Here is a 23817-nt window from a genome sequence, read left to right as displayed (position 1 = left end):
TTGTTATAAAAATGAATAAAAATAATTAGCACATAAGGTATAGTTGTGGATCATGCATTTGTTTATGGACAGCAAGAAAATAAATTTTCTAAGGAAAAAGAGGGGAAATAGTAAAGAATAAATCTGAAAATGAATTGTCTACTGGCAAGATATTGTATACTCTGAATACAAACTGGAATGTATTCAGTGGTGAAAATACAGGATTAGGAATGATATAAGGGAGTGGTGCCTAGAAAGAAGGAAGAGTTTAAGAGATTATAAAGTAGTATCATTATCGGCCGAGAATTTGGAGATCAAAGCTGGCAGTCCATGGGTGCAGTCTGGCCTGCAGACTTATTTTGTTTGGTGCAGTGATTTTTAAAAAAAAATCGTATTGGTTGCCAGCATTGAAATGTCAGGAAATTTTACATTTATAAAATATTTCTAAGCCAGGCATGGTGGCTCACACCTGTAATCGCAGAACTTTGGGAGGCTGAGGCTGGAGGATTGCTTGAGGCCAAGCGTTCAAGACCAGCCTGGGCAACATGATAAAGACCTGTCTCTACAAAAAATTAAAAGATTAGTTAGGCGTAGTGGCATGTGCCCTGTAGTCAAAGCTACTCAAGAGGCTGAGGTGGGAGGGTCACTTGAGCCCTGAAGGTCAAGGCTGTAGTGAACTGTGATTGTGCCACTGCACTCCAGCTTGGGTGACAGAGCCAGACCGTGTCTCAAAAAACAATAATAATAACGTTTCTCAGACTTTTGGAAAGCCTGAGTCTGGGAGCATTGCACTCTGAGAACACTGACCTGAAGCTGAGCTGAGGCTGGGCCCCCTTCTACACAGTTCCCATGGCTCCTTCTTCCCTCACTGGCCTAGATGCTGGGCTTCTGGCTCACAATAACAAATAAGTGGATGTTTTGAATGAACTATTTTCTAGTGATAAGATCTGGGACATTATGGGAAAATAGTCCAAACTTTTTGTTTTTCAACAGTCCTCAATGCACACTAGGAATTCTATCTTACTTTTTATGGAAGGGCCTTTACAAAATCATTTATACTTATATACAAATATATAGTATTTGTTCATATGTGATTTTTCTCTGTAAATAATCTTTTTAATCTTTACACAAACCCCCTGAGATAGGTATTGCTAATGTTATTTTTCCATTTTACAGGTAGACTATAAAATACATTCACTGGGCGCCATGCTCAGGCCGTGTGTGATTAGATTAAGGCTTGGAAAGCAGCACTTAGATCTTTGTATTTAATGCCCTTCCCACCCCCAACTGCTGTTTCCATAATTTCCATTGTAGTTAAAACATGAACTTACATGTTAACTTTTCCTGTCCTAAAAAAAAAAAAAAAAAAGCTTGAAATTTTGATTTTTCCAACTGATAAACTTAAAGTTTTAGACTATATTAACCTATTTGAAAAACGTTTTCTACCCTATATGACATTGAGGCATGTCAGAAATTCAGAATTATAGCAAAAAATTTTATACTTTATACTTTTGCTTTGTTTTACTACTTTAAAAAAGCTGTAATACACACAGACAAAAGTGCCTATCTCATACATGTATAGCTCAATATATTTTTCACAAAGTGAACACACCCATCACAAACTGATCAGCATCCATATCAAGGAAAAACAGTACCAGCTCTCCCAGAAGCTCCATTTTAACCCCCTTCAGTCATTTTCCACCCCTTGCCCCACCATCGAACCCCCACCCCAGCAATCTGTCCTTCTTAAAGCATGCAATGTAATTGTGTCCTTAAGTAAATGGAAACCTCCGTAGGAACCTTTGCTCTCTTGATCTTTTCCTTAAGAAATGTGAAAAGCATTGCTTTGAGCCAGACCAAAGTCTGCACCTGACTGTGCCATGCCTGACCAATGCCTGACCAAAGGGTCCTTTTGTGAGGTCAGGCCCGTTCACTTCTTTACCGTGATCCTAACAGTAACAGTCACATACTGACCATTTCAGACTACCTGTTTACATCTTCTTATATGGTTCTAGTGCCAAAAATGTACTCAAACTTTACCCTTTCTTTTTATAAAATGACAGTATTCTGCCAGTCTCTCCCAAATTGCTTTAATTTAAAGGTAAGTGCTTTCTGTGATTTAAAGTAGTTGTCCACATGTGTATAGAATAATTTTAAATGTGCTTAGTGTGAGTGTTGTGATGTGATTTCTAGTGAAAATTTCATTTTCTAAAAGCTTTCTCAAATTTAGAAAATGATATAGTTCCAACAGTTCTTCATTGTTATAGATTTCTTAATGAGTAAAATCATAGTTTGTTATGAGTGTTTTACTTATTTCTAAAATAAGATAAAACTCTCAAGTGTCTTTTTATAATAGCATGGTATTATCCTGTGGTTACATGAATACCTCGGTTAACAAGCCCGGTTGGAGTTGACCCAGGTGTAGGTTAGCTAAGCTTTCCAAGTAATTGAGGATTCTGCTGGGAATGATCCCTCTGTCTGTGAAAAGAGGGGCATAGTCTGAAATTCTTTGTCTCAGGAGCACTGTTCTTTTTAGTTAACCTTTCATTTACATATATTTATGAATACAACTATCAGTCCATAAGTCTTAAATCTAGTAATCTTTCTTCCCATTCCCTTTCAAAGTGAAGTTCTTTCTGATAATTTTAGCTACCCAATAATGTATATTTGGCTAAGCATGATATACAATATGAGTCACTCAAAGGGGGAAATCAGGCCGGGCATGGTGGCTCACACCTGTAATTCCAGCACTTTGGGAGTCCAAGGCGGGCGGATCGCCTGAAGTCAGGAGTTTGAGACAAGCCTGGCCAAAAGGAGAAACCCCATCTCTACTAAAAATACAAAAATTAGCTGGGCTTGGTGGCAGGCATCTGTAATCCCAGCTACTTGGGAGGCTGAGGCAGGAGAATCGCTTGAACCCGGAAAGTGGAGTTTGTATTGAGCCAAGATTGTGCCAGTGCACTCCAGCCTGGGAGACAGAGTGACACCTTGTCTCAAAAATAAAATTAAGGATGGGGGGATGGTGGTGGGAATCATGCAGAAAAAAAGAAAGCTTAATAGTAAATGGTAACTACCTGATGGTTAACCCTACCCAGTGCCATCAATCATCATTTGAAATAGCTGTCTGCCCTGGTACCCTGTTCCCTTCTCCCACATTCCTCTCTTGCACACGTTGCCTCATGATCTTGGATTAACCTAAATGTAGTTCTTCCTGAGTAACGTCTGAAACTTTTTTTAAAATCTCAAAGCTTTATTTACTTAGGGCTTCCTGTCCTCAGTGGGAATGGTATTAGGCCACACCTTTGCCATTGGCCTGAGGATGACACTAATGTTTATTACTAAGGCATACTGTATAAACATGTCCTCTTCCTAGCCTGGACTCTCGCATTTTGTATTTTTACAGAAGAAAGGTGAGTTAATTTTTAGAGGCATTGTTTTCCAACCACCTACTAAAGATTCTGTTGAATAACAGGCTTTATCCTTAGCCAAACAGCCACTAGAAAACTGACCACCAAAAGCAAATTACAGTGTTGAAGGGGATATGGCCTGAGCCAAATATTGCTGAGGTGAACTTTGTACAAATGGTATTTGAGGGAGTAAATGGCACTGATTACTGCTTCACATATTTTAGAAGCTATTATAATAAACTGTAATAAACTATAAATAAAGTTATAACTTTAGTGAAGTGTGTAAATGAAACCTATTGGGTGGGGTAATCTAATGAGAAATCTGATATCTTAATGACAATCAGAATATTTCACCCAAAATAAGAAAGTCATGGCCGGGCACGGTGGCTCACGCCTGTAATCCCAGCACTTTGGGAGGCTGAGGTGGGTGGATCACGAGGTCAAGAGATCGAGACCATCCTGGTCAACATGGTGAAACCCCGTCTCTACTAAAAATACAAAAAATGAGCTGGGCATGGTGGCGCGTGCCTGTAATCCCAGCTACTCAGGAGGCTGAGGCAGGAGAATTGCCTGAACCCAGGAGGCGGAGGTTGCGGTGAGCCGAGATCACGCCATTGCACTCCAGCCTGGGTAACAAGAGCGAAACTCCGTCTCAAAAAAAAAAAAGAAAAAAAGAGGCCGGGTGCAGTGGTTCACGCCTTAATCCCAGCACTTTGGGAGGCTGAGGCGAGAACATCTCAAGGTCAGGAGAATGTCTTGGCCAACATGGTGAAACCCTGTCTCTACTAAAAGTAGCTGGCAGTGGTGGTGCACTCCTGTAGTCCTAGCTACTCTGGAGGCTGAGACAGGAGAATTATTTGAACCCGGGAGGTGCAGAGGCTGCAGTGAGCCGAGATCACACCACTGCATTCCAGCCTGGGCAACAAGAACAAAAAAGAAATCCCAGTGTAGAATAAAGGCTAAAACTAATATTTTCTGCTTATACTTAATAAGCATTCCATGATTTACTATCAATCTATCAAATCCATAGACAGGCTCATTTATAATTCAGATTAGCTGGCCAGTAGCCAGATAGACCAAGTTCTGTCTCTGGTTTTCCATCTGCTTTTAGTAACCATGAGCAAACCATTTAAACTATGTTCTTTTATCTTTTTTCCTGGAATGTAAATAATTATACTTATCTTCTTCATGACTATCAGTGAATTGTAATTCTAAAGTGATTCTAAATCCCTATATTTTGGAAAATGAACATAATACATAGATATGCTTATGTTATAATGCTATGGTAGACAAAGCTTTTTAAACTTTTCTCAAGGTTAAAAGTACTCTCAGACAATCAAGAAAGCATATTCAACTTTTTTCCATTGTAACCTTGCCATAGGTGCTGGTAAGAATTTTGGAATTCTAGTCATTGAAATAGGGTGGCATGCATAAAATCCTTGTTAATGTAGTAACTTGGTATTCAGCATGGGCTATGCAGTATTTTATTTCTTTGGCTTCAATATTTGAATTAATATTTCATGTTTTTGTTAGATGACGTAAATTATTTATGACAACAGTATCAAATCTCTAGTTTTTTAAAAAGACGATCTTACTCTTCTCTGATGGTCAATTTTTGTCACAGCATCATGAATTTCCTGAAACTATAGAAGCAAAACTAGAAGATGTGGATGAGGAAATTAATGTGGAAAATCTGGAAAGCCAGAAGAAAACTGTGGGAGATGATGAAAGTGTTTCTGCAGGTGACCACGGTAAAACCGAAGGAGCAGAAAGAGCCAATGATAGCTCAGCTGAAACCATTGAAAAGGTATGATGAAAAAAAAAGGTATGATGATAGGTGCTTAAATCCTGAGATCCTGAGGGAAAACATATGGGTTTCCTGGTTTCTGCAGAGGACAAATTCCAGCTGCCTTTGGGATCAGAAATACTTCCATGAATATCTTCATTCATGTGCCATAGGAGAAAGGCCTTGGCTAATTTGTAAGTCAGGCAAACTTTGTCTCTAGCACACTATCTTTTTTTTCTTACTGTACTTTAGGTTCTGGGCTACATGTGCAGATCATGCAGGATTGTTGCATAGATACACACATGACAAGGTGGTTTGCTGCCTCCATCCCTCTGTCACCTACATCTGGCATTTCTTCCCATGTTATTCCTCCCCATCTCCCTACTGTCTCTTCCTGGACCCCCTTCAACAGACCTCAGTCTGTGATGCTCCCCTCCCTGTGTCCATGTGTTCTCATTGTTCAACACCTGCCTATGAGTGAGAATATGCGGTGTTTGATTTTCTGTTCTTGTGTCAGTTTGCTGAGAACTATGATTTCCATATTCATCCATGTCCCTACAAAGGACACGAACTCATTGGTTTTGATGGCTGCATAGTATTCCATGGTGTATATGTGCCACATTTTCCTTGTCCAGTCTGTCGTCGATGGTCATTTGGGTTAGTTCCAGGTCTTTGCTATTGTAAACAGTGCCACTATGAACATACATATGCATGTGTCTTTATAACGGAATGATTTATAATCCTTTGGATATATACCCAGTAATGGGATTGCTGGGTCAAATGGAATTTCTATTTCTAGGTCCTTGAGGAAGCGCCACACTATCTTCCACAATGGTTGAACTAGTTTACACTCCTACCAACAGAGTAAAAGTCTTCCTATTTCTCCACATCCTCTCCAGCATCTGTTGTCTCTAGATTTTTTAATGATCGCCATTCTAATTGGTGTGAGGTGGTTATCTCAATATAGTTTTGATTTGCATTTCTCTAATGACCAGTGATGATGAGCATTTTTTCGTATGTTTGTTTGACCTCATATATGTCTTCTTTTGAAAAGTGTTCATATCCTTCTCCCACTTTTGGATGGGTTTGTTTGTTTTTTTCTTGTAAATCTGTTTTAGTTCTTTGTAGATTCTGCATATTAGCCCTGTATCAGATGGGTAGATTGCAAAAATTTTTTCCCATTCTGTTGGTTGCGGATTCACTCTAATGGTTGTTTCTTTCACTGTACAGAAGCTCTGGAGTTTAATTAGGTCCCATTTGTCTATTTTGGCTTTTGTTGCCAATGCTTTCGGTGTTTTAGTCATGAATTCCTTGCCTATGCCTATGTCCTGAATGGTTTTGCCTAGGTTTTCTTCTAGGGTTTTTATGGTGTTAGGTCTTACGTTTAAGTCTTTAATCCATCTGGAGTTAATTTTAGTGTAAGGTGTCAGGGAGGGGTCCAGTTTCTGCTTTCTGCACACTGCTAGCCAGTTTTCCCAATACCATTTATTAAACAGGGAATCTTTCCCCATTGCTTGTTTTTGTCAGGTTTGTCAAAGATCAGTTGGTTGTAGATGTGTGGCATTGCCTCTAAGGCCTCTGTTCTGTTCCATTGCTCTATATCTCTGTTTTGGTACTGGTACCATGCTGTTTTGATTGCTATAGCTTTGTAGTATAGTTTGAAATCAGGTAGCATGATGCCTCCAGCTTTGTTCTTTTTGCTTAGGATTGTCTTGGCTATGTGGGCTCTCTTTTGGTTCCATATGAAGTTTAAGGTGTTTTTTTCCAGTTCTGTGAAGGAAGTCATTGGTAGCTTGACAGGGATAGCGTTGAATCTCTAAATTACTTTGGGCAGTATGGCCATTTTCACGATATTGATTCTTCCTAACCATGAGCATGGAATGTTTCTCCATGTGTTTATGTTTATGTCCTCTCTTATTTCCTTGAGCAGTGGTTTGTAGTTCTCCTTGAAGAGGTCCTTTACATCCTTTGTTAGTTGTATTCCTAGGTATTTTATTCTCTTTGTAGCAATTGTGAATGGGAGTTCACTCATGATTTGGCTCTGTTAGTCTGTTATTAGTGTATAGAAATGCTTGTGATTTTTGCACACTGATTTTTGTATCCTTAGACTTTGCTGAAGTTGCTTATCAGTTTCAGGAGATTTGGGGCTGAGACGATAGGGTCTTCTTAATATACAATCATGACTTCCTCTTTTCCTAATTGAATACCCCCCTTTTTTTTTTCTTGCCTAATTGCTCTGGCTAGAACTTCCAATACTATTTTGAATAGGAGTGGTGAGAGAGGGCATCCTTGTCTAGTGCTGGATTTCAAAGGGAATTCTTCCAGTTTTTGCCCGTTCAGTATGATATTAGCTGTAGGTTTGTCATAAATAGCTTTTATTATTTTAAGATACGTTCCTTCGATATCTAGTTTATTGAGAGTTTTTAGCATAAAGTGCTGTTGAATTTTGTCAAAGGCCTTCTCTGCCTCTATTGAGATAATCATGTGGTTTTTGTCTTTGGTTCTGTTTATGTGGTGGATTACGTTTATAGACTTGTGTATGTTGAGCCAGCCTTGCATCCCCAGAATGAAGCCTACTTGATCGTGATGGATAAGCTTTTTGATGTGCTGTTGCAGTCTGTTTGCCAGTATTTTATTGAAGATTTTTGCATCTGTGTTCATCATGGATATTGGCCTGGTTTTCTTTTTTTATTGAGTCTCTGCTGGGTTTTGGTATCAGGATGATGTTGGTCTCATAAAATGATTTGGGAAGGATTCCCACTTTTTGGATTATTTGGAATAGTTTCAGAAGGAATGGTACCAGCTCCTCTTTGTATGTCTGGTAGAATTCAGCTGTGAATCTGTCTGGACCTGGACTTTTTTTGGTTGGTAGGCTATTAATTGCTACTTCAACTTCAGCCCTTGTTATTGGTCTGTTCAAGGTTTCAACTTCTTCCTGGTTTAGGCTTGGGAGGGTGCAAGTGTCCAGGAATTTATCCATTTCTTCCAGGTTTACTGGTTTATGTGCATAGAGTTGTTTGTAGTAATCTCTGATTCTAATTTGTATTTCTGTGGAGTCAGTGTTGATATCCCCTTTATTGTTTTTTATTGCATCTATTTGATTCTTCTCCCTTTTCTTTTTTATTAATCTGGCTAGCAGTCTATTTTGTTGATCTTTTCAAAAAACCAGCTCCTGGATTTATTGATTTTTTGAAGGTTTTTTTGTGTCTCTGTCTCCTTCAGTTCTGCTCTGATCTTAGTAGTTTCTTGTCTTCTGCTAGGTTTTGAGTTTTTTTGATCTTGCTCCTCTAGCTCTTTCAATTTTGACTATAGGGTGTCGATTTTAGATCTTTCCTTGCTTCTGTGGTGGGCATTTATTGCTATAAATTTCCCTCTACGGACTGCTTTAAATGTGTCCCAGAGATTCTGGTACGTTATGTCTAAGTTCTCGTTGGTTTCAAAGAACACCTTTATTTCTGCCTTCATTTCATTGTTTATCCAGTTGACATTCAGGAGCCAGTTGTTCAGTTACCACAAAGTTGTGCGGTTCTGAGTTAGTTTCTTAATTCTGAGTTCTAATTTGATTGCACTGTGGTCTGAGAGACTGTTATGATTTCTGTTCTGCATTTGCTGAGGAGTGATTTACTTCCAATCATGTGGTCAATTTTAGAGTAGGTGCCATGTGGTGCTGAGAAGAACGTATATTCTGTGGATTTGGGGTAGAGATTTCTGTAGGTGTCTATTAGGTCTGCTTGGTCCAGATCTGAGTTCAAGTCCTGGATATCCTTGTTAATTTTCTCTCATTGATCTGTCTGATATTGACAGTGGAGTGTTAAAGTCTCCCACTGTTATTGTGAGGGAGTCAAAGTCCCTTTGTAGGTCGTTAAGAACTTGCTTTATGAACCTTGGTGCTTCTTTATTGGGTACTTATATATTTAGGATAATTAGTTCTTGTTGCATTGATCCTTTTACCATTATGTAATGGCCTTCTTTGTCTCTTTGGATCTTTGTTGGTTTAAAGTCCATTTTATCAGAGAGTAGGATTGAAACTCCTGCTTTTTTTTGCTCTCCATTTGCTTGATAAATCTTCCTCCATCCTTTTATTTTTAGCCTACTTGTGTCCTTGCACATGAGATGGGTTTCTTAAATACAGCACACTGATGGGTTTTGACTTTTTATCCAGTTTGCCAGTCTGTGTCTTTTGATTGGGGCATTTAGTCCATTTACATTTAAGGTTAATATTGTCACGTGTGAATTTGATTCTGCCATTTTGATGCTAGCTGGATATTTTGCCAGTTAGTTGACACATTTTCTTCATTGTATCGATGGTCTTTACTATTTGGTACATTTTTGGAGTGGCTGGTACTGGTTGTTCCTTTCCTTGTTTAGTGCTTCTTTCAGGAGCTCTTGTAAGGCAGGCCTGGTGGTGATGAAATCTCTTAGCAATTGCTTGTCCATAAAGGATTTTATTTCTCCTTCACTTATGAAGCTTAGTTTGGCTGGATATGAAATTCTAGGTTGAAAGTTCTTTTCTTTAAGGATGCTCAATATTGGCCCCTACTCTCTTCCGGCTTGTAGGGTTTCTGCCGAGAGATCCGCTGTGAGTGTGATGGGTTTCCCTTTGTGGGTAACCCAGCCTTTCTCTCTTGCTGCCCTTAGCATTTTTTCCTTCATTTCAACCTTGGTGAGTCTGATGATTATGTACCTTGGGGTTACTCTTCTTGAGGAATATCTTTGTGGTGTTCTCTGTATTTCCTGGACTTGAATGTTGGCCTGCCTTGCTAGGTTGGGGAAGTTCTCCTGGATAATATCTTAAAGAGTGTTTTCCAGCTTGGATTCATTCTCTCTGTCACATTCAGGTATACCTATCAAATGTAGACTTGGCCTTTTCACACAATCCCATATTTCTTAGAGGCTTTGTTCATTTCTTTTCATTCTTTTTTTTCCTCTATTCTTGCCTTCTCTTTTTATTTATTTATTTATTTATTTATTTATTTATTTATGAGATGGAGTTTCGCTCTTGTTACCCAGGCTGGAGTGCAATGGCGCAATCTCGGCTCACCACAACCTCTGCCTCCTGGGTTCAGGCAATTCTCCTGCCTCAGCCTCCTGAGTAGCTGGGATTACAGGAATGCACCACCATGCCCAGCTAATTTTTTGTATTTTTAGTACAGACGGGGTTTCACCATGTTGACTAGGATGTTCTCGATCTCATGACCTCGTGATCCACCTGCCTCGGCCTCCCAAAGTGCTGGGATTACAGGCGTGAGCCACCGCGCCTGGCCTTCTTGTTTTATTTCATTGAATTGATCTTCAGTCTCTGATATCCTTTCCTCTGCTTGGTCAATTCAGCTATTGAAACTTGTGTATGCTTTGTGAAGTTCTCGTCCTGTGTTTTTCAGCTCCATCAAGTGGTTTATATTCTTGTCTAAGCTGTTTATTCTAGTTAACATCTCATCTAACCTTTTTTCTAGGTTCTTAGTTTCTTTGCATTGGGTTAGCACATGTTCTTTTGCTCTGAGAATTTTGTTATTACCTACCTTCTGAAGCCTGTTTCTGTCATTTCATCAGACTCATTCTCCATCCATCTTTGATTCCTAGCTGGTGAGTTGTGATCCCTTGGAGGAGGAGAGGCGTTTTGTTTTTTGTTGTTTTCATCCTTTTTGTGCTGGTTTCTTCCCATCTTGGTGGTTTTACCTACCTGTGGTCTTTGTAGTTGGTGACTTTCGGATGGGGTCTCCGAGTGGACGTCCTTTTTTGTTGATGTTGAAACTATTTCTTTCTGCTTCTTAGTTTTCCTTCTAACAGTCAGGCCTCTCTGCTGCAGGACTGCTGGAGGTCCACTCCAGACCCCTCTCACCTGGGGATCACCGGCGGGGGCTGCAGAACAGCAAGGGTTGCTACCGGTTTCTTCCTCTGCTATCCTCATCCCAGAAGGGTACCTGCCAGATGTCGGCCCAAGCTCTCCTTTATGAGATGTCTCTTTGGGTATATGGGGAGTTGCTTGAGGAGACAGTCTGTCCCTTATAGGAGCTCAAGTGCTGTGTTGGGAGCTCTGCTGTTTGTGCAGAGCTGCTGGGCAGGTACCTTTAAGTCTGCTGCAGCTGAACTCATAACTGTCTCTTTTCCCAGGTGCTCTGTCCTAGGAAGATCAGTTTTATTTATAAGTTTCTGTCATGCTGCTGCCTTTTTTCATAGATGCCCTGCCCCACACAGCGTAGTCTAGTCACAGTCTGCCAGCAGAGAGGTATTGCTGAGCTGCTGCAGGCTCTGCCCAGCTGCTGTGTGATCTGCCTCAGTAGTGGCGGACTGCCTCGGTAGTGGGGGACACCCTTTTCCCCACTGAGTTGGACGGTCCTGGATCTAGCTGTGCTTACTGTGAAACTCTCAATCCAGAGCGTTTCAGATTGCTTGTTTTGTGGGGGTGGTACCCACTGAGCCAGATTGCCTGGTTCCGCATCTCAGCCCCCTCCCTTTCAGTTGAATGTGTGGCTCTGTCTTCCAGGCATTCCAGGCGCCAGTCGAAATGGCTGCCCAGACTTGTGTGAGTTTCTGTGCACTGACCCAGCAGCGGCTGAAACTGCTGCACTGAAAACTCGTGGCGCTTTTCAGCCCTGGAATCTCCTGGTATGTGGGCAGTGAAAACTTGTTTGGAAATGCAGTGAGCACTCACCCTCTATGCTGTTCTAGCTGGGAACTGCACTCTGGAGCTGTTCCTATTTGGCCATCTTGGATCACCCTCTAGCATACTTTCTAGAATGCTGCTTGGTAGCATTCTGCTTCCCACATGAGTGGAAGTAGAGTGGTAAGGGCCAGGATAGTACACTGCTGGGAAATTAACCAAGAAGTTCAGCACCTGGTCCTTGAAATGCTGAAAGTGCAAAGTTAGGAGTCCTGGCACTGGTGGCAGAAATGGGGTGTGTATGTGTATGCACACTTGCTTATATTTACATGTGTGAATGAATGAAAGCTGGTCACAGCAGTATTTGAAGTCGTGATCAGTTCTTCAAAGATGCAGTCTAGACAAAAGTATATATAGAAGGAATAGGAGAATATATCACTAAGGAAGCAAAAATCACCCTGAAAGTGGAGCTAGAGATGCCGAAAACATAATCTCTTCCATTGGCAGTTTTGACTGAGAGTGACCTTGCTAGGAGATAGTTGGTAGGTTTGAAATCATTCGTTTGCTAACACTACTCTGGATTAACTTCTGAAGTATGGAATTCTGCAACCCAAACTGCATGACATTATACTGATTCATTTTTGTTTTCAATTTTTGAACCTCTTATATAGAACACTGAGTTAGTCATACCTTCTAGTTGATGAAGCACTCTCATCATTGGTCTGTACAAGGCTCTTCTCATGTAAACGTATTCCCTTTTAGCTCCATTTCCCCTTCCCCTTTTTCCCTAACATAGACAATCAGTGAAACATACTTGTCATTTTATTTGAATGTGTACTTGTGAAACATGTTTTGTGTACATACATTTTTAATTTACAAATTGATATTTTGCTAAAGGTCATTCTGTTCCTTGGTTCCTTCTTTTTCCAAGACTCCTTCCTCTTACTACGGAAAAAATATTCTAGCAGTTATTATTTTCTTTCAGAAGGAGAAAATGGTTCTGTTTATAGAGAACATTGATAAGTTCAGGTCAGGGTGGTCTTTAAGATTCTTTAACATAGAAATCATTCAATACTAATTTGACGCTGTAAAATGTTGAGACAAGTCATATGCCAGTTAGTGTTCATGAATCTTCTTTGAGGAGAATTCTTGAATCATACAGTTTTTTTAATGACACAATTTTAAGCTAGGAGGACATTTGCAATCAGTCAGCATCTAAGGCTCCTCATTTTACAAGAGCTCAGCAAAGCGAAATAATTGTCACATGTTTATGTCATTAGCTAGAGGACGACTCTGGAACCTGCTTAAAGATTCAGACTAAGTTTTCTAGACCAGCACAAAACTATATGTTGTTATATTGCTTTGTTGTTGTTTATAGAAAGAAAAAGGCAACCTAGAGGAACGGGCCATTTTTGAATACAATGAAAACCCAAAAGGTATGAGCACGTTTGATAACATACATATATACATACATGCACACATATATATGCATATATATGCCATAATTGGGTAATTATAAGCTTACATATCTTTTAATAGTTTTTACTGTCACATGATCCTCATATAAAGCTGTGAAATGTGTGATACAGGTTTACCTGTTCTTATATATAACCACCACAGCTTCTTCACATACAAATATTTGCATTATTCATTGCTGCTTACGTGTTAAGGATTTTTTTTTTTTTTTGAGACAGAGTTTCGCTCTTGTTACCCAGGCTGGAGTGCAATGGTACAATCTCGGCTCATCGTAACCTCTGCCTCCTGGGTTCAAGTAATTCTTCTGCCTCAGCCTCCTGAGTAGCTGGGATTACAGGCGTCTGCCACTATGCCTGGCTAATTTTTGTATTTTCAGTAGAGATGGGCTTTTGCCATGTTGGCCAAGCTGTTCTCAAACGCCTGACCTCAAGTGATCTGCCTGCCTTGGCATCCCAAAATGCTGGGATTACAGGTGTGAGCCACCCCACCTGGCTGGTGTTAAGGAATTTAAGTAGCCTTTTTACTACCTTTTTTCTGTTTGATCAGTATTATTAAATCAAGCTTTTGCCCCAAATTCCAATTTACATTTCTAGTGATCACTGCCAGACTCCATTGCTTAACCAAGTTGGGACAACTGGGCTGGCCTAAAGCCACAGCGGTCACCCAATTATTCCCTCCCAGGGGCCCAGACCCGAGTCTCTGATCTTCCTGTAGACACTGAAGAGAAGTTCTTTCCTAAGCCTACCTATTAGTGTCAGAAAACCGGTGCTGTGGAATAGGGGAGACTGTGATTGCTCTTGAAATCTACATACTCTAGACCCAGATCATCTGTGTTTCTGCAGTATGACTCCCACTTTGTTTCCACACCATCACACTGCAGTATGCTTTTTACTGTGTTCTCAAAAAATAACTATCTGTAATACTGGATATCATATCTAAACTTAAGCTGAGGAAGGAATACTTTCCTTCATCCTGTTCCTTTTAACTTCTACCACAAGAGTAGTACGTTTTAGAATATTTTAGGCAAGTGTTAAAAAAAGTATCACCTCTAAGTATTCTTAACATATAGCCTAACGTGCTACAAAGAAATTAAATATAAGCTTTAAGTAGTTGATTACATAAAATTAAAACAATGAATGTGCCTTACAAGTATACTTTAATGATAATTATTCAGATATAGAACATGTGGATTAATTTGAAACACCAAAAAATAGAATGTCTGTTTGAGTACAGAGAATGTAATCATAACTAGGTTAATTTTTAAAGTAATTTGTATTTTACAGAAGTCTTCTCTAACATTTGCTATTACCTTTGTAGCAATATTTGGATACTGGTCATCTAAACATTGACAATTTTGGTGAGGTAATTCTGGGCTTTTCACTTTAACTCAACTTTTCAAGAAATATGCAGTGTAGGATATTGTCCACTACTCCAGTGGTGAGCCCTTTCAGTATCATCCCACAACTCAGGGTTCATAGAGTTTCACTGAGAGCATCAGGTCTTTTCTTTTTCCTGTTAGTTAAAAGTAGTATTTCTGAATGATCCAATTGTAGGAAACATGCTTGATCATGACAAAAGCAGTTCATTAGAAATCCTAGAAAATAAAGAATCAACACCAAGGAAAGACATGATGAAAACGAAGGTAAGTGAAATGAATTATCCTTTTTAATGCTAAGACCAAAGTATTGAATTGTTCCTTTTACTTTTCATATGGTGATTCACACAATTTAACTCTCTTAATATGAGTTTTTATGGCCTGAAAACCTGAAGAATTTCAGGTGATGTTGCTTTTTTTTTTTTTTTTTTTTTTTGAGACGGAGTTTTGCTGTTGTTACCCAGGCTGGAGTGCAATGGTGTGATCTCGGCTCACTGCAACCTCCGCCTCCTGGGTTCAAGCAATTCTCCTGCCTCAACCTCCTGAGTAGCTGGGACTACAGGCATGTGCCACCATGCCCAGCTACTTTTTGTATTTTTTTTTTTTTTTTTTTTTTTTGAGACGGAGTTTCGCTCTTGTTACCCAGGCTGGAGTGCAATGGCGCGATCTCGGCTCACCGCAACCTCCGCCTCCTGGGTTCAGGCAATTCTCCTGCCTCAGCCTCCTGAGTAGCTGGGATTACAGGCACGTGCCACCATGCCCAGCTAATTTTTTGTATTTTTAGTAGAGACGGGGTTTCACCATGTTGACCAGGATGGTCTCGATCTCTCGACCTCGTGATCCACCCGCCTCGGCCTCCCAAAGTGCTGGGATTACAGGCTTGAGCCACCGCGCCCGGCCTTTTTGTATTTTTAGTAGAGACAGGGTTTCACCATGTTGACCAGGATGGTCTCGATCTCTTGACCTTGTGATCCACCCGCCTCGACCTCCCAAAGTGCTGGGATTATAGGCATGAGCCACTGCGCCCGACCTTGCATATTTTTAATATACTACCTTTCCTTTGGTTAGCATTTGAATGATGATCTTTTTTTCACCCTTTTACTTTAAATTATGCTTTAGATGTGTCTCTTATAAATGGCCTATACAGCTGAATTTTGTCTTTGAAATTTTTAACATGCATACCTAAAATCTAAAGCTCATCAATGTTCCTATATTTTTCCCAAATAATGCCAGGATCTTAGAAGAATTTTCTTGCCTATCACCCCTTCTTTCTTATTTTAAAAGTTATAGTACCCAGTGTTTAAAAATTTTTAACATCACAAATCATATGTTATTTGTATGTTTTATACCACTTTTTTACTCAGATGTCCCTTCTGGAATTCTTATTCTTTCTGAAGAAATCTTTTGGAAGTTCCTATCACAGATGTCTGTTGACAGTTAAAACTTTAAGTTTCTGTTCACTCGAAAAGATCTTTATTTTACCATATTTCTTAAATGATAATATGGCTGGTTGACAGCTATTTTCTCTTAGAATCTGCTCCCATTATTGCTGTCTATAATTTTGCTTTAGTATAATTGCTGATAACTTGGTATATAACCTGCCATTTCTCGATGGCTGCTTTTTAGATTGTCTTTGATGTGTTTCAGTTTACTATGAGATGCTTAAGTATGCATTTTTTTTTTTTTTGAGATGAAGTTTCACTTTTGTTGCCCAGGCTGAAGTACAGTGTCGCGATCTTGGCTCACTGCAACCTCTACCTCCTGGGTTCAAGCAATTCTCCTGCCTCAGCCTCCCAAGTAGCTGGGATTACAGGCATGTGCCACCACACCTGACTAATTTTGTATTTTTAGAAGAGACAAAGTTTCACCATGTTGGTCAGGCTGGTCTCAAACTCCTGAACTCAGGTGATCCACCCCCCTGGGCTTCCCAAAGTCTGGGATTACAGGCCTGAGCCACTGTGCCCAGCAGGTATGGAGTTTTTAAATTTTAACTTACTTGGAATTTATTATGACTCTTGAATCTGAGAATTCATATCATTCATCATATTTTTAAAAATTCTCTTTCATTATATATTTGAATATTTTCTTCTCTCTCCCCTTTCAAATTCTAATATAAAACTTTTTATTTTATGGTACATATCTTTTATTGTCAATGTCATGTTTTCCATGTCTCAGTGATATTCTGGGTAATTTCAGGGACTTTGTTAATTTCATAGTTTCTCTTCAGCTGAGACTACTTGGCTATATAACCCACCAATTGAGTTTTAATTTCAGTGATCACATCTTTCACATTTTAAGTGAAGTTGTATTTTTGTTCTTTTTCAAATCAATCTGGTCTTTTAAATTAGTGCCTTGTTTTATGCTTACTTTTTTTATTCTAGCACTTTAAGCATGCTTAGTTTATATTCTGTATTTAGTAATTCCAGTGTCATTCTTAGGAGTCTAAATATGTGTGTTGCTTTGGCTGACTTGCTAATGGTGATTTGTTTCCGTTTATGTTTTGAAATTTGTGTTGTGAGTTCTTGTTTCAGTGGGACTTTTTTGTGGAAATCCTTGAAGGCCTGAGTTAGAGTAAGTCTATCTATAGGGAGTTTTCATTCGCTTCTGTTAGGTCTGGAGTGACTGAAGGACCACTGTAATTTCCTTTCTCAGTTAAGGATAGACTTATATTAAGGGCATAGTACTTAGACAGTCCTCACATTATGTAGGGGTCTCAGTTCCAGTTCCCCTCATTTTGTGAGATCAAATTGTTTCAAACTTAAAAGTCTAAGTTATGAGCCAGCAGATACTATTTTAGCTCTTAATCACCTCTGAGACTTTCCGCTCCTTCTTTCTTGTTTGGTCTACAAGGATATTTCCCTTAGTTTTTTGGGAGGTTACCTGTACATTATAAAATTCTATTTTTTATACTTCATCAGCATTTCTTGGTACTTTATGGTGGCAGACCTTTTCAAGTTGTGTATTTCTTCACCATAGCAGGGACAGAAGTTCTTCCATTTCAATTCGTAGATCCTTTTTCTAGACTCTTACTTTTTGGATTACCACTTTTTAACCTAGTTTCTCCATTCTTTAAAGCTAGAGGCAAGCTATTATTATTAGCACCGTTTGTATTTCTGGAAGAGCCAAGTTTTCACCTGGTTTTTGTTTCCTGTTTTTTTGTTTTGGCATCTTGTGAAAACCATTATTTGTGTTACCACTCTTCAAGAGTCCTATTTTCTTTCTGGCTACATTCTCAAAGAGCCTAAATCAAATGAAACGTTTGCCATCTTACTTGATCTCTTCTGCATGTGTCCCTGTTCGCCACTCCCTTCTTGATGTATTTTTCTCTCTTGACTTCTGAACTGCCTAGTTTTCCCAATTTTGCACCTACAAACCTTGGTCCTTGGTGCTAGCTCCTCTTCTCCTGCTTACCTCTCACTGTGCTCTTTTTTGTCTCTTTTCTTACATTCTCTTTTCTACCTGCCTGGAATCCCTGGGTTATTGGGGCTACTTTCATCTCTCACCTATTATCTATATTCTGTGTATCGGTAGCCCTAGCCTCCCTTGAGCAGAAGCTCCATATATTTGACTGCCTACTCAGACCCACACACAGAGCTCACACAGCCATCACTTGGTAGCACTAACTTTTTGCTAGAAGTTCTTGTCTACAGGAATAGGGAGGTACATCGTCCTCCTTCAGAATATTACAATACAAATTCACTGTAGCTACCATACACTGAAAATGACAGACATGTCCTGAAAATGACCCCTCCTGGATACATTTAAAAATTACAATAGGTAATATTCTAGTTTTTATGTATTTTCCTCTTACAGCTAACAAAGTAAAACATTAAATTTGTTCTTTGAAGAAAAAGATAATGTATCACCAAGGTGTTGATGGTGTTGAATGTTAGACCCTGAAAGGTCTTATTTTAGGGTGGATTCCTGACTGCATTTTGGTGAAAGGAAAAATACTAACAGATGCCATAGTACATGTGGTGCCCCGTAAGAGATGATGAAATCATGTTCATGCTTGTTGAAAATGATACGCCCTAAATACTGTTAAGTGAATGTTTCATTTGCGGAAATGAATATTTTGTGTGTGGTTTTTTCCTAGCTTTTTCTAAAATTCAAAAGGGTGCCCTCGAACAGTGAGCCACTCTCAGAGATAAAACCCATAGAAGATGAAATCATTTTAAAAAGCAATAATAATGATGCCGACCCGAACAACGTGAGTGAGAATCATCAGAATATTCCACCAGCAAACACAGAGAGAAGATCAAAATCCTGTACAGTACTATAAATACATATTTATGTTTTCACATCACCAAGCATACTGTCATTTATACTTGAAAAGCATTATAACTTATGAAGGAAAGTTTCTGATAGTAGTCTTTTAAAGATACAGGTTAATATGTTTTATTTGATCTCAATCAGTGTGACCAGTTTTGATATTTATTTATGCTAATATTTTTGACATGTCATTTTAAAATATGCACATCTCAAATTCTCCTTCAAGTGTTGTGGCCTTAACTGTCAGTGTTGCAATAAAAAGTATATTTTTATATGTGGAAAATTGAAATAAGATATTTCTTGGTTTTTACTAAACAATTTTACTTCTTTATAATTTTATAAGGCAATATTTGCAATCTCATGACACTGTAACAGTTTTCAATGTATTTGCAGTTTTCACAAAGCTGAAGTAAAATTGTTTATAATGAACATATTTTAATAAACTCTATCTGGTCAGTTCCACTGTTAAAATAAATGAGTATTAATAAAATGTGGAGGTTCTTGGCATTATCAATTCACAAAATGGGGACAAAAAGTATAATTTTAAAATATAGAAGTATGCAAAATGTATTTGCCCCTGAGTAAAAACATTTCAGTGCAACTGTGTAAATGGTACATCTGTGGAAGACTGAGTACAGAAGTTTCTTTGCTTCCCACTCCTTTCTTTAGAAAAGTGACTTGTCATGAAAACGCTGCAGATTATGTGGTATCATCTGGAATGTTTGACCATGCCACAGATCACCATCATAGGAGAGATGAACATAGCTAGCCTTGCTCATTTCGAGTGTCTGTGGCACTGACAGTAGTAACCACGTTTGGTTCAGTCACACAGTGCTCTGCCACAAAGAATAGGAAGGAGAAGGCTGCTAAGTCTTGTGCCAGTCCATTTTTGTGTTGCTATAAGGAAATACCTGAGGCTGGGTAATTTATAAAGAAAAGAGGTTTAACTGACTCATGGTTCTGTAGGCTGTACAGGAAGCTTCGTGGCATCTGCTCAGCTTCTGGTGAGGCTTCAGTTAGCTCTTACTCGTGGAAGAAAGCAAAGCAGGAGCAGGCACATCACATGGCAGGTGAAAGAGGAAGCAAGAGAGAGAGAGGGTGGAGGTGCCACATTCTTTTAACCAGCCAGATGTCACATGAACTCTAAGTGAGAACTCAGTCATTAATGGGGGAGGAAAGCACCAAGACATTCATGAGGGATCTGCTCCCATGACCTAAATACCTCCTACCAGGCCCCACCTCCAACACTGGGGATTACATTTCAAGGTGACATTTAGAGGAAACAAACACCCAAACCATATCAGGTCTACTCTGATAGAAACATTGTTTGTCTATGCTATCAGGTACTACTTAGTAGAGCCGACTGTCTTCATTTTCCCCATTCTAGCTTGTAAATAAAACATTTTATTCTTTATTCACAGTGACCATTGCCTCATTTAAACAAAAGAAACTTCATCTTTGCATTTCATGCACAGGGGTTGTAAGGATGTTAGTCCAGAATAAATGTGATTTTGAAATCTTAATAGTCTTCCGTGTAAATGTCACATTTAGTAGAATTTTTATTTTATTAAATGTAAATATAATAAAAAGTGGCTATTGCAACGATGGTACAATATTGCAAAAATACTAAAATATAAACTATAGGAGTCAAGTGGAAGTAAAGCTCATAGGTGGTAGTAAGATATGCCAATTGTGGTAGGTAGAAATCTAAGATGACCCCGAAGGTTCTCACCTGCTCTGAATAATCCCTTCCTCATGAGTGTGGGTTGGACCAGTGAATATGATGGCATGTCACGTCCTTGCTTAGGTTACATTATATGGCAAAGATAAAAGATTTTGCAAATGTAATTAAAATTTCTTGTCAGTTGACTTGAAATTAAGCGAAAAAGAGGTAATCCTAAGTAGCCATGACCTAATCAGAGAGCCATTTCTAAGAGGCTCTAAAGGTCTGACATGGTAAGAAGCCAGAGAGATTCAAAACAGCAGAGATGCTCTCCTTTTGGGCTTGAAGAAGCCAGCTGTCATATTTATGGAGAGGACCATGTGCCAGGAAGTGGTGGATAGCCTTTAGGATCGGAAAGCCTCAGTCCTACAACTGCAACAAACTTAATTCTGCTAGCATCCAGTGAGCCTGGAAGAGGAACCTGAACCTCAGATTGGAACACAGCCCTGGCTGGCACCTTGGTTACAGCCTTCCAAGACCCTGAGCAGAGGACCCAGTGGAGCAGTACTCAGACCACTGACCCATAAAAACTGTGAGGTAATAAATACATGTAGTATTAGTCCACTAAATTTATGGTAATTTGTTATACAGCAGTAAAAACTAGTAGTACTTGTATTCTGAGAAAGAACCTGTCTGTATGGTGGATTCCCTCATCAAAGCCAGCAAGCAAGAGTCAATAGAGTCTGCTAACAAGACGGAGGTCATAATTTTAGGTTACATGATCATGAAAGTAACATCCATCTTTGTCAAATTCTGCTGGCTAGAAGCAAGTCACAAGTCCCACCCACACTCAAAGTGAAGTGAAGGGATAGCACAAGGGCGTGAATACCAGAAGGCAAGGATCATGAAGACCATCTTAGCACCTCACCACTGTACTGGTCATTCTGCTGGTCATTCAAAAGGAGAAAAGGGCAGCTTAGAGGCCAAGGAAATCAAATAGCTTTTAGGCAAATAGCTTATTACCAAAGAAAGGATTACGTCAAAACACTTGGAGGAGGCACATGAGACAAACCTGACCAAGCATATGAAGTATCCCTGCTTTGTTGGAGGTCTCAAAACAATTTATACTTTGTGGAAAATCGTCAACACCAAGAGACAATTTTAATAATAAGGGTTAATACTTTTCTAAAAACCACTGTAAAAACATACCAGCCATCTGCCCTTGGGCTTTGAATACTTGCATTGTATTTCTTTTCTAAATTGAGTTCCCTGTCTGTCATTTACATTGAATACTTACCAAGTACCTCCTATATGCCAGATGTTATGCCAGAAACTAAGAAAACAAAGTTACATGTAAGTGAAATTAAGAAAATGGGATGTGACTCTGATTATCAGTAGGAGATATAGCAATTTGAAAACCTATTTTCTAAGTGAATGGATAGGAAATTAATGGATACTAAACATAAATTTAACAACAAAAACAACTATATCTGAGAACTTTTTTTTTTTTTTTTTTTTGAGATGGAGTTTCGCTCTTGTTACCCAGGCTGGAGTGCAATGGCACGATCTCGGCTCACCGCAACCTCCGCCTCCTGAGTTCAAGCAATTCTCCTACCTCAGCCTCCTGAGTAGCTAGGACTACAGGCGTGCGCCACCATGCCCAGCTAACTTTTGTATTTTTAGTAGAGACGGGGTTTCGTCTTGTTGACAGGATGATCTCGATCTCTTGACCTCGTGATCCACCCGCCTCGGCCTCCCAAAGTGCTGGGATTATAAGCGTGAGCCACTGCGCCCAGCCTATCTGAGAACACTTTAAAAACACAGAAGAGATAATTGATAGAATTGAATATAATTATCAATTCATATTAGTTTCAAAAATAAATGGAGCTGCATTTATTTTATCCATAAATGCAGCTTTAACTTTATCTATCTATCTATCTATCTATCTATCTATCTATCTCTCTATTTAAGACAAGGTCACAAATAAACTCTGTCACCCAGGCTGGAGTGCAGTGGCACCATCTCGGCTCACTGCAACCTCTGTCTCCCAGGCTCAAGTGATCCTTCCACCTCAGCATCCGAAGTAGCTGGGATTACAGGCACACACTACCATGAGCAACTAATTTTTGTATTTTTTTGGTAGAGAGGATGGTGTTTGCCATGTTGCCCAGACTAGTCTTAAACTCCTGGGCTCAAGCAATCTGCCTGCCTGGACCTCCCAAAGTGCTGGGATTACAGGTGTGAGCCACCACACCTGGCTGCCCTTACTGATAACTTTATAGCTTTACAAAAAATTAAATGATTTCTTCTAATCCTGAAACTACTCACCATTGTTATCTTTTCTATTAATTCCTTTCTCCTCTCTATAATGATACTACTTTAGACTTTCTTGTTGACCTTAATGGGACCTGAAAAATAGAATCCATTGACTTGGGTACTAGGGAGTCATTGACATTGTTCAGGTATATTATGGATCAAATGTTAGATATTAATTTTTTAAATATCAGCAGTGATAAGATTTTTAGGTCTTATAAAAGAGCATGCAAATCCATGTCAAAACATTTAAGATAAAAGAAAATTAAGAAAATGTAATTTTGAAAGGTGCTTATACGTATACTAGTTTCCCAGGGCTGCCTTAACAAAGTACCACAAACTGGGTGGCTTAAAACAGCAGATCTGTGTTGCTTCACAGTTCTGGAGGCCAGAAGTCTGAAGTCACGGTGTTCGAAGAGATGCTCCCTCTGAAGGCACAACGGAAGGGTCTGTTCCAAATCTCTCTCCTAAGTTCTGGTAGTCTCAGGCATTCCATGGCTTGTAGATGTATCACTGGAGTCTTTTATCTTCATGCCATCTTCCTTCTGTGTGTATTTGTGTCCACAATTCCCCTTTTTATAAGGATACCAGTTGTAATGGATTAGAACCCATCCTAATTATTCCTTTTAACTTGATTATCTCTCTAAAGACCATTTCCAACTAAGATTACATTCTGAGTCCGTGGGAGTTAGGACTTCAACATATCTTTTTTGGGGGGACAAAATTCAACCCATATCAGTGCTTCAGTTTATCAGTTACACATCATACCAGGAAAACCCTTCAGTTGTTTATAGTGTCTAGTCTCTTAAGTCTCAGATTTTAAACAGGAAATGAGAGTTAAAGAATTGACTAGAAAAGTGATGATTCTACTAAGGTAACTGAAGTTTCCTGTTGCATACAGATGCATACTAAGCCTTCTTTGGAGTGTGGGGAGTCAGGATAATG

General features: G+C 39.2%; 1 protein-coding gene across 4 annotated transcripts in view; it reads left to right on the top strand.

The window, feature by feature from the left end:
* RPGR (retinitis pigmentosa GTPase regulator) overlaps positions 1–19371 on the top strand; it is a 151034-nt gene extending 131663 nt beyond the window's left edge. For all 4 annotated transcript variants that reach the window (XM_074391965.1, XM_074391966.1, XM_010334823.3 and 1 more), the window contains 4 exons: positions 5011–5193; positions 13152–13209; positions 14803–14891; positions 18721–19371. In XM_074391965.1, the coding sequence (XP_074248066.1) occupies positions 5011–5193; positions 13152–13209; positions 14803–14891; positions 18721–18906 (516 nt within the window). In that variant the 3' untranslated portion in view covers positions 18907–19371. The remainder of the gene's footprint in view (positions 1–5010; positions 5194–13151; positions 13210–14802; positions 14892–18720) is intronic.
* The last annotated feature ends 4446 nt before the right edge of the window (positions 19372–23817 follow it).

Source organism: Saimiri boliviensis, chromosome X, assembly GCF_048565385.1.
Source record: "Saimiri boliviensis isolate mSaiBol1 chromosome X, mSaiBol1.pri, whole genome shotgun sequence".
Taxonomy (NCBI): Eukaryota; Metazoa; Chordata; class Mammalia; order Primates; family Cebidae; genus Saimiri; species Saimiri boliviensis.
Note: the sequence above shows the minus strand (reverse complement) of the source record. Positions and strands in the feature narration are given on the sequence as shown.